The 15,574-nt window shown below is 34.8% G+C and overlaps 1 protein-coding gene across 1 annotated transcript in view; it reads left to right on the top strand.

The window, feature by feature from the left end:
* nsmaf (neutral sphingomyelinase (N-SMase) activation associated factor) overlaps positions 1 to 15,574 on the top strand; it is a 34,865-nt gene that overhangs the window by 10,628 nt on the left and 8,663 nt on the right. The window contains exons 6-23 of the mRNA XM_034921102.2: positions 995 to 1,045; positions 1,834 to 1,905; positions 2,197 to 2,244; positions 2,336 to 2,388; positions 2,978 to 3,107; positions 3,281 to 3,352; positions 4,183 to 4,291; positions 5,276 to 5,452; positions 9,496 to 9,575; positions 9,768 to 9,858; positions 10,168 to 10,231; positions 10,948 to 10,999; positions 11,381 to 11,501; positions 12,838 to 12,969; positions 13,540 to 13,582; positions 14,053 to 14,219; positions 14,716 to 14,827; positions 15,487 to 15,545. Coding sequence (XP_034776993.2) covers positions 995 to 1,045; positions 1,834 to 1,905; positions 2,197 to 2,244; positions 2,336 to 2,388; positions 2,978 to 3,107; positions 3,281 to 3,352; positions 4,183 to 4,291; positions 5,276 to 5,452; positions 9,496 to 9,575; positions 9,768 to 9,858; positions 10,168 to 10,231; positions 10,948 to 10,999; positions 11,381 to 11,501; positions 12,838 to 12,969; positions 13,540 to 13,582; positions 14,053 to 14,219; positions 14,716 to 14,827; positions 15,487 to 15,545 — 1,633 coding nt within the window. The remainder of the gene's footprint in view (positions 1 to 994; positions 1,046 to 1,833; positions 1,906 to 2,196; positions 2,245 to 2,335; positions 2,389 to 2,977; positions 3,108 to 3,280; positions 3,353 to 4,182; positions 4,292 to 5,275; positions 5,453 to 9,495; positions 9,576 to 9,767; positions 9,859 to 10,167; positions 10,232 to 10,947; positions 11,000 to 11,380; positions 11,502 to 12,837; positions 12,970 to 13,539; positions 13,583 to 14,052; positions 14,220 to 14,715; positions 14,828 to 15,486; positions 15,546 to 15,574) is intronic.

Raw genomic sequence — 15,574 nt, 5'->3', positions numbered from 1 at the left:
GTAGAGTGTAATAAATGCTTGAGGATTGCATGGTTCCTCAATGCTTCTTCTCCTAGCTGTTTACCTTTTTTCTGTCCTGTTTGTTAATTATTTATTCCAATTACATAGTGTTTCCCTGGGTGTATATATAGGGTGTAGTGGTGTCACATATGGAAAAGTGAATTACTATGTCCTAGTAGCGGTTTGGTGACAATTAAATATGGTAGATTATGCATTTGCCTGGCACCCCAGATAGCCAACCGTTACAATGTAAACATAGGGGATCTAAAAACTGCCACTGTTATGACAAAAAAAAGTTTCCATTGTCCACAGTCTATACATTAGGGTAGAATAAATAGGGTGTATAAATTAATTTGGCAATTCGTGTTTTTCGATTTTTCAATACATCTTGAAACTTACTAAAAAAAAACAAACAAAAAAAAAACACACATTTGAGCTTGGCATGGTTCATAGCAATATTTTCTCAACTAAAGATCACCACATAATGCTTTAAGTTCCCCACAAGGGCTGCATCGTCAATGTGAGACTAAAGGTAAGATATTGACTAATCTCTTTATTAGTTTCTCCTTCAAGACTTGTGCCAGTTTCCCTGTAATGAAAAAAAAATATATTTCAGAATGATTGCATCTTGTTAGCAGCAGGTAGCAGTACTAGCTCATTACATCACAGTGGTCAGCAGGTAAGCTCGCACAGGTGTAGAAGGTGATACACATCTTGTATTGGTCTTTAATAGAGAACACATTCTTCATGAATCATGATGAGCTCAAACGTTTTAAAAAGTTAATCTGGAGTGTTTGTTGGGTGGATTCAGTGAGCATTAGTAGCAGCTTGTTTTTTTTTGTATTCATATGCTGTTTATTTGCTTAACAGCTGATTGTGAATTATTTACATAGTGATTAATACAGTCTGAATTACATTATATAGATGGTGTTATAGGTTTTATTTATATTATTGATTGCTGGTTTCAGAAATGTAAACATTTTTTTTGTTATAGGTTTGTTATATCAAGGAAAACAATATTGTGGCTCCACATAAAATTCTAAGAGTAAGTTCTATCTTTTGTTGTCATTCAATTTGTAAATAATATATGATGTATGATTTTCTGCTACAATTTAGGCCTATTCCATGTGTCACAGCAACTCCTAATAGTTAAATGGGAAACAAATCTGCTGATTACACATCCACAAAGACAGAAATATAATCATTTTATAACAGGGTCTCTGGTCTACTGTGTCGCTGTAGTGGGTTTAGACTGAAACACACAGTAACTAGTGTACTTTACAGGGGATAGGCTTGGTGTGCTTTACACTTATGAGTGGCTACCATTCAGGTAGATACAGGGGTCTTTTTACAGTAATTCAGTGCTGGGAATTTAAAACCATACAGGTTTTCTGTCAGTTTTTGAACACGCTAGAATAGCCATTCTCTTTTGCTATTTAAAAACAGTACATGTATTACAAATAGTGACTGATGACTTGCATCATGTGTTTTAGATCACTATAAACTGCACTGCATTCAGACAGCTTTAAATCCATGTATTAGATCTCTCTGTTATACCATTTAAGGTGAATACTGTAGCATCAAATGCCATTTTAATACATTCTTTAAAAATATCCATTTGCTATGATTTTTGCAATCATTTTGTTTCCATTTTTCTCTTCTGTCTTTATCTGTCATTACCTGAAAACGCATACTGTATGTGCTGTATATTTTGACTTCATATTCTGGACAATACAAGATTTTTTGGGAGCATTGCCTTTTTTTAAAGACAAACATATAACGCTGTTATGGTCCTTTTTGTGTTGATAAACTTAATCGTTTATGTCAATTTAGGGGGAACATGAGTTTTTCTTTCAACTGGAGGCTTCTGGAAAAACAGAAGATGTTGTTCAAACTTTACTGCAGGTACACATTAATTATGCTATTTGATGAAAAAAAGAATAGCACTTTTACATTAGTACGGACCTGTGAATTCCCATAATTTCTCATTATTGGTTCTTTGAGAAGTTACATTGCCAGGACTAATGACTGTTTTGGGGTTTTAATACATTGTAGCATTTACAAATATCTTTATGTATTATCCCTGTGTAGTGATTTTTGTATTTTAATAAACCTCTTACAGGTTACACTTATTCTTTCTGTATAGGCGAGTGAAATTGTACTCTAATTAATAACAGAACCACTTCTGCTTTTTAGCTTTACAGAGCATCTTGTCTTGATAAGCTGGGGGATCAGACTGCCATGGTAAGTTCTAATTCTTTACATAAACAAAGATTTATACAGCTGTTTTATGTAATTGCTTGGATAGTAATTTTTTCTGTTTCTTTCAACATAGATTGAAGCCAATTTGCAGTCTCGTTTGGCTAGAACATCTTTCGATAAAAACAGGTATGGTTCAAGTTATTAATAATCATCTTAAAGAAATAGCTCAGTATTCTTAATAGCTTTTCAAATAGCAGTATGCCGAATCTGCCTAATAACCTTAAGTAACAGACACTGTTTGATTGATGTATAATACTGAACCCTAATAAAATGAGTTTATATGTTGTTGTTTTTTTTTTTTTTTTTAAGAAACGTACTGGTCACTGTACTAAATGATATTCAACACACATTTAAGGACTACCCAGCATCCTGTGTATTCTAACATGACAGGGATTTAATACAATTCAAAACTGCTTTTTAATCAAAGTTCCAGTGAAGCCCTTATTGAAAGCTGTATTTTCGATCAATGAAAAAGTAACTCAGCATATCGTTGAGGAAGGTTTTATCCTGTTCCATGACAATACTGCAGAGCTTAGTGCTTGATTGGATTTAAAAATGGTCTTGACACGAGAAAAAAAAAGTGACTAACTTGAAATGAACAACAGAGTCTGCAATAGAAAATCATGGTTAAGAAGCACAATGTCAAGAGGAACCTAGCTTTGAAAGGGTTGCAGAAAGAAAGCAGATATATTTGTCTGTCTTATATTTTCTCCAGCTTTCAGTGTGTTTCTGAAAAACCTCACATGGAATGCGAAGCTGAAATGGTGACACCCTTAGTTACCAACCCAGGACATGTGTGCATCACTGACCAGAACCTTTATTTCCAGCCACTGAGTGGGTATCCTGTAAGTAGCTTTACTAGAACATACAGTAGGTATCATGATGATAAGAACTAGCTAGCTTATACACTTTGATATTCAGATAAATACAGTATGTGTCAGTCAGAGTATAGTTTATATTTTTTTGTTATTGCATGCTTGATAATAAACAGATACAGTTGTTGCATTTTTAATTTTAGGAGCCGGTTGTGCAAATCAAGTTACGCAGTATAAGACGCATCTATAAAAGAAGACATGGTCTAAGGCCATTGGTGAGTACTTAAGGCAAAAAATTCTAACACTATACTTTAAACTCATAGAAATGCATGCATAGTGTGTGTGTTTATGTGTGTGTGTATATATATATATACACACACACACACACACACACACTGCTGTGCGAAAGTGTTAGACATGTTGCATTTTTCTACTCTGATGCATTATGAGCATCAACAATTTATTCAAAGCCTCCACTAGTGTTTTCTACTATTATAACAACCTTTACTTGCATAAAGAATGAAAAACATTGAGTGAAATAGCTCACATCACTTGATTTTCAAGGTGTGGTATCTGAAGCAAAAAATAGTAGAAGAGCAAGAAAGGATGACATGGTGAAATTAAGCACCCTTGTAAGAAGGCACTCGTTTGTTTTATACATTTCTCATAATGTATGCGCTGTGATCAAAATTGGGTCCATTGATGTCACATGAATGCAAATAATCATTGACGACTCCATTCCACCTGTGATTTCTCCTTTTTAACAGCAGGTTTGCCCCATCATTGCATGGTAATCCAAGAAATGCTATGACCTTACAAAATATTGAGGGTTTAGCTGGCGATTTTTTATTTATCGATTTGGACTAAAATGTGAAAGTGTGGCAGTCCCAAAACAAACTTATTTTTGAATCTGCATTCTGTAGTAGTAGTTATGGTCCCCATTAACTTGATCTAGATTTGAATCTGCATTTCAAAGACAAATGCATAACCACAAGTAATGGAACATTAGATTCTTTGTCATCTTTCATGTCCTGTTGGACCTCATGAGTTCTTACTCATGAGGTTGCTTACTAATTACTGGTAAACTGCTTGTTCTGTTTCCCAGGGCCTTGAAGTCTTTTGCACGGAAAACGACTTGTGTTCTGATGTGTACTTGAAATTGTACAACTCCAAAGATAGAGATGAGCTGTATTATTACATCGCAACATTTCTAGGTCAGTGTTGGGCAGCTGGCTCTTTGAGCTAATATATATATATATATATATATATATATATATATATATATATATATAATGTATGTGTGTTATTTGCTTGTTTTTTATACTTTAACCTTGGATAAACTTATATTTTACAAGTACAATTTATAAGTATAATCCCTTCCTGGGTTTCAGGTCACTAATTGCAAGTGATTTGGTATCTCGAAGCAGTCGTGTCTTACTTATATACAGGGCTCAAAGTTGACCAAAATTCCAAGAAGCATCTGCTGGCCAAATATAATTTTAGCATCGAGGTGAAGTATTTCTATGATGCCATTAATTTATTTACAGGCATTCTTTATTATATTACCTCTTTCAACACTGCTAACCTATATACAGGTCTAGGAATGATAACAAAAAAATGCACACTGCGATTGTAACCCCTCAAAACAGCAGACCGGCTAACAAATATTTTGAAAAGTAAGCTTAAGTTTCAGAAAAGTATATTGTTATGTGCACTAGACATTGTATTTTCAGTGCATTTCAAATTATTATTTCACATTTACTAAGTCCAACCATATGGACATGTGAAAAGCTGTGCACTCTCAGTTTAATTTTTTTAAATAATTTAGTCTTTATTGTTGTAGCAAAATACTACATTTGAACCTGCTCAGCCTTGCCACAGTATTGTTATGTCCCTGTTAGACCCCATTCATTTACTTACAAATATTTTCATTTTCATATAAGCTATAGAAATAAAATAAGTTAAGCTGGAAATTGATGCATAAAGCCTCAATACAGAGCAGCTGAGGTTAGGCAACAATTAAGTTACAGCGCTTAGCTTGACTTACTGTACCAGAGCACCAGGTCAAATAAATATAAATGATGCAGAGTGATTACACCTGCAAGACTGTTTAGCTTGCATGTAGCCAAAATAAATATAGAAAGTCATACATACATATTACTTTTTTCCCTATATTTAAAATGTTTTATCCTTAACAGAAAACCACATGGCTGAGCACACTGCTGAAAGCTACATGCTGCAGTGGCAGAGGGGGCATATAACCAACTACCAGTACCTCCTTCACCTTAATAATCTGGCGGACAGGAGCTGCAATGACCTTTCACAATATCCTGTCTTTCCCTGGGTAATAGCTGATTATAGCAGTGCAGAATTGGGTAAGTAAACAAAATACTACTACTATTACGTGACTCCATTGAGGGTTTGGGTTGTCGTATACATTATGAAATAGCTAGCCTTTTTATGAACAGTTGTGGTGTATTTTATTTGAGTAACTAGACCGAACTTGTAGTTTATTTTTAACAACTGAAGAACAGATGTTGAGAATAACATTTAAATAACTGTCAAGTATGTGTTTTTTGTCCACACTGCCTAAAGATACCAAAGAGGGTATGTGGTTCATTCAGACCCTTAGTTGCTTCACTGCCAGAATTAAATTACCTACATGGGTCAAACAGCAAACAACTTATTTATGGTAAATTCTTATTAAATTAATGTTTCTCTTTGCTTGCCAAATCCAACTGATTACTAATGCATTAATGAAGGAAGGAAATGTCATGAAATAAGGAACTAAAACTGTTATGACGATGAGTAGGGCCCTACCGATTTCACAGACCGTGAAATTCATTCTGCACTGTGAAATCTGGTCTGTTTTGTTTATTTGTTTATTTAGCAGACGCCTTTATCCAAGGCAACTTACAGAGGCTAGGGTGTGTGAACTATGCATCAGCTGCAGTGTCACTTACAATTACGTCTCACCCGAAAGACGGAGCACAAGGAGGTTAAGTGACTTGCTCAGGGTCACACAATGAGTCAGTGGCTGAGGTGGGATTTGAACCGGGGACCTCTTGGTTACAAGCCCTTGTCTTTAACCACTGGACCACACAGCCTCCCTTTTGTGTACTTTCACACTGCATTAAAATTTAAAAAAGAAAGCTCATCATGAACTGGACAGGATTTATTGATTGACACTTGACAACAGCCAATAACTGGGCTCTACTCAATGATTGGTAGACACGGGAATCCGGGGCGGGTTTAGTATGACCTACAGATCTCAACTGGTAGTACCGTCAGGTGAGTCAAGTTTGACATACATTTTAAAATGAGCATCCAAAATAAATCAGAAGGTGCTACAATCATTAATGCAGCGGATCATGTAAAAGAATTTGGAAGTCAAATATATAAGTAGTAGTATGAGCAGAAAAATACATTAAAGCACCGCAGGACCAAAAAATGAATAAAATAAATATGTTAGTAATTTCAGAGACTTCACATTAATATTTTCTAGCATCTGGATATATTGTCCAGCTACAGACCCGTCCCTAGCTCTGCGCAGTCTGTCAATTCCAACAAACTCCGTGGATGCAGAGAGAGCTGTGTCTAAATATGGACTGGTATTTACACTGCAGAAACAGGGAATGAAGAAAAACAGCATTTCAGAATAGTTTTTGAGTTACTGTTGCATATAATGATGTTTAAATAATAACAGTAACAGAAACGCAGCAATCATAGAGCGATCCTCTGGATTTCAGTTTCATTTTCTTTTAGCGTTTCTACTTTGTTAGTAACATGCTTTTGTTAACTTCAGGGCTTTAAATGTTTATATTTTGCCATTTTTAACTACATGTTCATACTTTGTTACACCACTGTGAAATTTAAGATTGAAATAGCTGAAACCGTGAAATCTAAGATTTTTAATATGTTATGACCGTGAAATTTACGAAAATGTACTGTGAATGTGGTAGGGCCCTAAGTATGAGTAGTCAAATGTTGCACTTCTCTTCAATGGGTTTGCATTACATGTGTGCACTCTCCGGAGAAACATTGTGGCCATTGGTAATCTCTGGTTTGGTAAAACAGGCTTCCACTGTACTGAAAAACTCATTTTAAGAGCATTCAGACACAGCTCAGTGATTTATTTAATTACTGGTTTTATCTGATATAGACTCCAGACCATTAGGACTCTAAAACAATTTTAAATTCCTGGGCACCTGACTCTCCAGAAGGCTGATTCAAATTGTGCAGGCACAGACCAGGGCTCAGTGCTGTGCGATGCTTTCGAATAAAGCATCCTCTCTCAGGATTATAACAGTTAATCCAGGTTTTTCCATTTTTCCATTTTTATTGTGGATATAAAAATTGTTTGAATCTGAATCAGAGGCCAGATTCTGGGTATCTAGGGGGTAGTTCATTCTGATTTGTAATGTTTGTGTTCTATCCTTCACTTTAACTCTTGACAGTTTCATTCCCTTTTAATGCTTTTTATTTGGTTTTTATGCAGTGGGATGGATGTGTTCTGTAAGAGGAAGGTAGCAGCTTGCATTGCTACTCACGACAGTCCAGGACCTTGAGGCAATAACAACAGCCTATACCTATAAAAATTCAGAATTTCTGTTGTTGTTGATCGTGAGAAGACCCCTAATGTTCAGAGTTGATATTTGAGCCGATCTAAATGTTTTCTTTCTTATCACTGAAAATGTATTACTTCCAACTATTTGCTGCAGTCTGCATTTGACAGATGATTACCAGTGCAAATGCAGTTCATTACACTTGAAATGTATTTGCTTATGATTGTAAGTCGCCCTGGATAAGGGCGTCTGCTAAGAAATAAATAATAATAATAATAACATACACATTAGCTGACATTTGACAGATGAAGTCTGTTTTGCAATGCAAGTGTTAAAGTAAATATGGACTGGAGAGGAGGCTATAGGGAAGAACTATAGTTACCTAGTTTCCCCACTATGAGCCAAGGTCTGCAGTCCGTATTTGTTTTATGAATCACTTAATAAAGTAATGTTTTTGGAGTACATAGCGCATAGTTATTAAAGTTTTTTTTTTACCTAGAACTGTCCATCTGACTTTCTCAGTGCGACATAAAATTCAGTCCATTGAGTTTGTGAAGGTCGTATTTATTTACATTGTCGAGTTTGATTTGTGTGAATTTTATGAAGTCAGGAAACACTGAAAGTTTTTATGACGATTTTAGTGTTTGCAGCAGCTTTGCTTTTTAGTGCGTTTTGTAATTCAGCATGATGATGTAATTTGAGGGAGTTTGTGAAAATCTATTGACCGTAAACAGCGTCACAGGAGCAATAGTTGGATCTATTTGTGGTTATGTGATGAGGTTTTAACCAATCACATGTCAGAATTTCTAAGGACTGATTCATATTTATATATATATATATATATATATATATATATATATATATATATATAATTACAGGCAAACCCCCGAAACAGTCAAAGTCTGAAATGAATCTCAAAGATCTTTCATTTTATGTTTTCAGGGGACAGACAGAGCTACAATTGAAGAGCTTGTTTGACCTGCCTACTTGAGTAGCGTCATTCACTCACTCACTCACTCACTCACTCACCTCATCATATTCATAAAAACAACACAGGAAGTCTGGTTTCAGAAAATAGGCATATATTTAAAAATGTATTTAAAAATGTTTTTTTTTATTGATGAAATGACTATATAAAATATTTAAAGAGATATATAAGACAAATTTATTTTAAACAAATTATTAATATATAAATATATATATATATATATATATATATATATATATATATATATATATATATATATATATATATATATATATATATATATATATTACATACTTAACCTACACTCTCAGTCACTCCGCTGAGTAGGTTATCTAACTCTTTAGATTGCTTATTATAAACACTGTCAAATGTGAATCAGCTTATCATTTATGTTCCACCCAGTAACTGCATCCATCTCTCTGATTGGACAGTTAACACTGCCCTTTTTATAATGGAACTTGAAGCAGCCAATTATAGCACTAGAGGTAGGGACTTCACAATTACATTTAAGCATCTAGGGTAGGGATTTAGCTTTGTTCAGCAACAAATCTCCAAACAACCGGAGACTTCACGACAGAACCCAGATCCTGAGCGAATGGAAAAGCCGGCGTCTTTGGGGAAAACCCGGAGTTTAGGCAGGTCTGCCTGTCACTCAGAACAGGAATGAAAGAACAGAGGGAGTGATTCTGACTCTGCCCGAGAAGCAGTGGGCAGACCGCGGTCCATACAAACACACTGAGAGAAACAGCCCACATTATTAATTCCCCAAACTTATAACTGTATGAATTCTGTCTTTTTTATATGCTGAACATTTTCAGGACTGTTTTATATTAGTTCTGAGTATGTCTGCTATTTTTGTTAACAGACTTGATGAACCCTGAAACATTCCGGAACTTGAGCAAACCAGTCGGTGCACTAAATGAAGAAAGGCTGGAAAGGCTGTTGGTAAGGCATTAACTTATTTAAAAAAGAATAAAAAAATAACTAAATAAATAAATAAAAGAAGGTACTCGCACAACTTATAACAAAATATATTGCATTTGGCAAGTCGATGCTTTATTCCATTTGTTATGTGTAAATTAAGTGAAGAACTGATACATATACATATGAATTATTTTTTGTGATTGAATTTCATAGGAACGTTACAGAGACATGCCAGACCCCAAATTCATATATGGAAGCCATTATTCGTCTCCAGGATATGTTTTGTTCTACCTTGTAAGAGTTGGTACGTTGGTAACTTTCTAATTATAAAATACAAAGACACTAGAAATCTTAATTTGACAAGTAAGGATGCTAATCATTTAGACAAAAATATTCTTACATGTGTAGTTTTTTTTTTAATATTCAATGTTTATTCAAATGTTTCCATATACACAAAAATATTGTACATGTGTATTCATCTACACAAAAATGTTTTGTAGCACTGTACTTTCCTAGAGACAAGTATTACTACAGTAATTTTCTGCATACTATCAATACAGAAGCTTTTCTGTTATGAAAATAACAAATTGTGCTGTTGATTTTTTATTCATAGCCCCAGAGTATATGCTGTGTTTACAGAATGGGCGGTATGACCATGCTGACAGAATGTTTAACAGGTACATTATATTTTTGTTTGTTTATATATCATTACACAATAGCATGCATTTTAGATTAGCAAGATCTACATTTAATTGAAATTATTTCCAATGGCAATGAATATTATGATAATTGATTTTTACAATTTGAACTTATTTTGACCTATTGTCTATTTTTTATATACATCACCAATATGCCTGTTGTTTTACTCACTTTGAACATCAAAATAACTTGTACTCAGTTAGACCATAAGAAAATATAGGAACGATAGGAGACCATTGGCCCATCTAAGCTTGTCTGGTTCCTAGAAGCCGACTGATCTCAAAACTTTGTTAAATTGGGTCTTAAAGGATCCCAGTGATTCAGCATCAACACATGATGAGGTAACCTATTACATGCCCTCACCACTGTTTCCTTCCTCCGGTCCTAAGTCTATCTTAATTTCCAGCTGTGTCCTCTGGTCCTGGATATTGTGTTGTGCCTAAAGTATTGGTTAGGGTTAACTTGTTCGACTCCTTTTACGATTTTGCACGTAACACATTATTAAATAAATAAATAAAAAAAAAACTTGGATCTGCCAGAGATTTAAATTAACAAGCCACCAGGTCGAAATTGTGTTTTCTTCTGAAAACATGGGTTCTACCTACTGTAATACTTATAATAGTATTGGCCATTTTTATATTCTATTGCACTCATTTAGTTAGTAACATTTCAATGTATTTATGTTTTTACTTAGCATTGCAGAGACCTGGAAAAACTGTTTAGACGGTGCAACAGATTTCAAAGAGGTAAGAAACCTTATTGTTAAATATAGTCCATGCACTATTAATTATCATTAACGTTATCGACCTGGGTAAATAGTCTAATCAACTGATGTAGTATTTGCTCTTCGGTTTGATTTTTTACTTATAAAAGTTACAAACTGTTGTTCACTTATATAATTTAAAATAAAATGTTAAAAATTACACATCAGCCACCTGTCAAAATACGTTTTGACTAAGTGTCTACTTTAATACTGATGAATCTCTAAACATGAAAGGAAAGTGTTCAGCATATGTGGCTACGGCAGGCTATTCTATCACTGTCCAGCAGATGGCAATATTATTTCAACAATAGTACATTCTGCATGCATTCTGGTTGAACCATTTTTATATTGCAAATCCTCACAGTTGATTCCAGAGTTTTATGGAAGTGATCCCAGCTTTATAGTGAACAGCCTGAAACTGGACCTGGGGAAGAAACAAGGAGGGAAGATGGTGCAAGATGTTCACCTTCCTCCATGGGCAAATGGTAAATGTCTTGTTGAATGTTTCTATTAGATTCGAAGGCAAGCCATGAAGTTAGTATGTTTGTTGAGAGTGATGGTTTATCATATTAGATTGAAACTTCCACGCTGTCCTTAGAAAAATGGCTATGTGTACAAATGAAATACAGTACTTAGTAGTATATAGCCTTTCCCGTCTATGATAAGACTATCCATACTTAAATGATCTTGTCTAGGTAACCAGCATACTACAACACAGTGCCATTGTGTTACACGCATGCCAATCTGTCCAATACGTGCAATATTATGAAATCTTGCATTCTGAATATTGCTTGTGATTTTTACAATATTTTCAAATGTTTTCAATTTGGTTTGAGTGTTACAATGTCAGGATTATTTCAGTATGTATTGGCCTGTTTCAGGCTTAATCTGTGTGAACTGACCTTTAACATACTGCTCTCCTGTGTTCATATTTTTAGTTATTAATGACCCTATTTTGGGATTTGAATTGTATCACAAGATGTTTGGTAGGCTTGATATGGTACTTTGAGTAAGGATCTGTAATTGATGAGTTATAGATTTGGCAATGAATAGTGACATACCTCCCAGATTTCAGACCCATTGAAATAGGTTGAGATTTGGGATATTGTGGGTGTGTTTCTATTAGTGTTTGCACTATTGAGATAGCTGTCATGGCTCGAATAATATTGCTCAACTAATACTGTTCCCCATGGATGCATGTCTTTTTCTAACTGACACACAGATGGAGCTTTTTCCCAAGTGGATCAAGTAGCAATGCATTTACCTGCATTTAAGTGGCTACAGTGCTGCCAAAGTTAAATCACAACTGTAAACTGTATTTGCAGATTCTGGCACACCAACACATTAAAAAATAAATTAAAAAATACTTGTGAATTTAGTGTTCTAGTCGGGCACAGTGCATGAGAACACTATGTAAAACTTACAAACCTTTATTTTCGTCGGTGGCCATTATAACAGCCTTTTTTTCAGTGTGTCTCTTTGAATCATGCAATTCACAGTGACCTAGTGTTACAATTAAATGGATATTATTGGGGGACAAAAGTTATGTCTGGCATATCCGAATGTACGGCATAATGTGGTGTCTGTATTAGCGAGGGATTTCTGTAATTAAAAACCTCTTGGGTAACATTAGGTGATATGAATTGTATTAATTTGTTTCAAGAATTTAACAAATGGCTGCAACAGAAACTAGACTGATGTAGCAATTCCTTTCTGACATTTACCATTCAATTATAAAATGTAACAAAATAAGTAGTATTATTGGGCTCTTGCTCTATCAGGGGCCTTGGACAATGTAATAATGATATATGGCTTATTTAGATCCAGAGGGTTTTCTTCAGAAAAACAGAGAAGCCTTGGAGAGTCAGTATGTCTCGGAGCATCTTCATGAGTGGATCGATTTGATCTTTGGCTTCAAACAAAAAGGAAGTGAAGCCATTGCTGCACACAATGGTATGCCTATTGCAAGTGTTTTTTTTCTTCTGATGCTTAACACTTAACTTTGTTCAAAGGTAGCAGTGTGCTGACAATTGACTGTTGTATTCAGCAACAGAAACTGAAACATTGCAAATGTAACATGATGTATGTAAGAAATGTACATTAAGATCATTTGTTATGTATTTGTTACTAATTGTTTATTATGAGACATAATAACTATGACGACATTTGCCCAGTTTACCCCGGTATTGTTGCATGGTAATATTGCAGTTTTCCTATGCTTTCACAATGTCTTTACTATGGTAAACTTTTATAAGGGTCTATACTCTCCATTATATTGTGCAAGATAATTCTACCTAATGGGAAAACACACCACATTGTTGCATGGTTGATTTGTTATTTCATTCTGGACACCTTGGGGGAAATGCCATAAAAGACTATTATGCTGTGTGAATGCTATTTGTTTATTTAATCCTGTCATTTTAACAGTTTTTGTGAAGTGCACTTGATCACAAATGATTTACACTTGTGGCTATCTGCTTTTGAAAGAAACACTAATTTGTTCTACTGGGTTCTTTTTTTCAGTATTTCATCCTTTGACATATGAAGGAAGCATAGACTGTGACAGGTAAACCATTTATTTTTTCTTTAAAGCAGCGGCTTAACACACAAATCACTATCTACAATCTGGACGAGCAATCATGCTACTTTTTACAATGACAAATCACTATCTACTATCTGGACGAGCAATCATGCTACTTTTTTACAACGACAGTGCTCTAGATTGTAATAGATGACAGAGGTTTGTTTTGGTGTGCAGTATATCTGTATCTTACAATACTGACATATTCCAGGACTAGTATATAGCATCTATAGGCAAAACAATGATACCAGTAAGTCAGCTTCATCCTAAAGGTTTAAGAATTTAACATGAATCAGTTCAGTGAGATCAGTAGAACTACACCACTCAAACCTGAAATGTTGCGTATCGTGTCTATATCATTGTTGTACCACATAGAATTATTGCAGTACAGAAAAGCAGATCGGAACTGTTTATAGACTAATGATCTTTAATGACAATCTCACCACGCTGTCTAGTATTGAAGATCCGGATCAGAAAATTGCAATGTTGACACAGATCTTGGAGTTTGGGCAGACACCTACGCAGCTGTTTACCTCGCCTCATCCCCAAAGAATAACACCAAAGTTTCAAAACCAGTCCAGGACACCCAGCCGGAGCACCTCCTTCCATGAATTATCACCAGGTAATTTAAGTTAAACATCAATCTAGTTACTAGTGAACATAGGGCAAGTTGTCTGTATCTTGCACTACTCACGGGACACATATTCAAATATTCCACCCAACGCTGCTTGAGATGTATTGAGAGGCAAACATGACAATGTGTGTATTTGTTCCCATAACATAATTTATAAATGACTATGAAAAATATATTATCCAAAGGGAACCAATGCATGAATGACAACTGAAATAAATAACACATTCTACCGTGTTTAAAAGGTCATTTAATGGTGTACCGGGTTTAATTTACTCTCACTTTTGTTTACTGCACTAATTATGCATTTTTCATACGGTTGAAGTTGGAAGAATATTTGATTATTTGTTTGAATTTTTAAAGAATATTACAAAACCTAAAAAATGTTTTCGTCCCAGAAGATTTACCTCAAAAATCATAAATTCTCATTTTTGTGTAACGTGAGTTGTCACTTTGTCGTACACTTCATTGTTTAATTGTTCTGAAGCCTCTACAAGCCAAGATTCCTCCTTTGAGGATTTGACAGAAGAAAGCAAAAAACTTTCATGGAGCAACATCAGGAAATTAAAAATGGTGTCCAAGAACAAAATCCACAAAGAGTGAGTTTTTACTTTTTCAATAACTAACTTCTTTCAACCTGTTATAAAGCAGTAGAATGCAGAGTGGTGTGTCTGCCTAGCCCTGGAAACACATCTAAAAAAGTAAGATTTGTTTTGAGATAATGTTTTCAGAAACAGACATTGTGAGGGAATGCGTACGCAGAAAATACACAAAAATAACACCTGGTTGAGAAATTGACAAACCATGGTTCAGCCTTTCTGCTTACGTGCTGCGGGTTTTCTTATCACTTAGACCTGCAGAACTGTATGAAGTTATGTGTCTTAAAGCAGGTCATTTATGAGGTGATGACTCAGGTACTTCCCAGCTCTTTATTTTCTAGACCCAGCAGTTTCTGGAAATAGCTACAAAACAAGTACAAACATTCAGAAATTGAGTGATCAAACTCTACATTTTAGATATTGTTCCTACATTTTGCAAGCCATATTTACAATAATAAAATATAATAAGGAATCAAATAAATACTTTAGTGAATGCATTTGCTGGTAAATTTCATGTTGGGTACCCTTAATGTAAAGTGTTGTTTTATAGCTGTTGAATATAACCAGTGTAACGGGCATTGGGCTAAATTATTTGTGCAAAAGACCTATGTATGGCACACACTAATGCTGGGTATTTTTTGTGACATTTGTAATCTTAGGGCAGTTACAGGAGTGGCTGTTACTTGCAATGGTTCTTCAGTTTTTACAACTTCTCAAGGTTGGTCGGACACTTTATTTACAGTACTG

This window comes from Acipenser ruthenus, chromosome 3 (assembly GCF_902713425.1).
Source record: "Acipenser ruthenus chromosome 3, fAciRut3.2 maternal haplotype, whole genome shotgun sequence".
Taxonomy (NCBI): Eukaryota; Metazoa; Chordata; class Actinopteri; order Acipenseriformes; family Acipenseridae; genus Acipenser; species Acipenser ruthenus.
The sequence above is the reverse complement of the archived record's forward strand: the minus strand, read 5'-3'. Positions and strand labels throughout refer to the sequence as shown.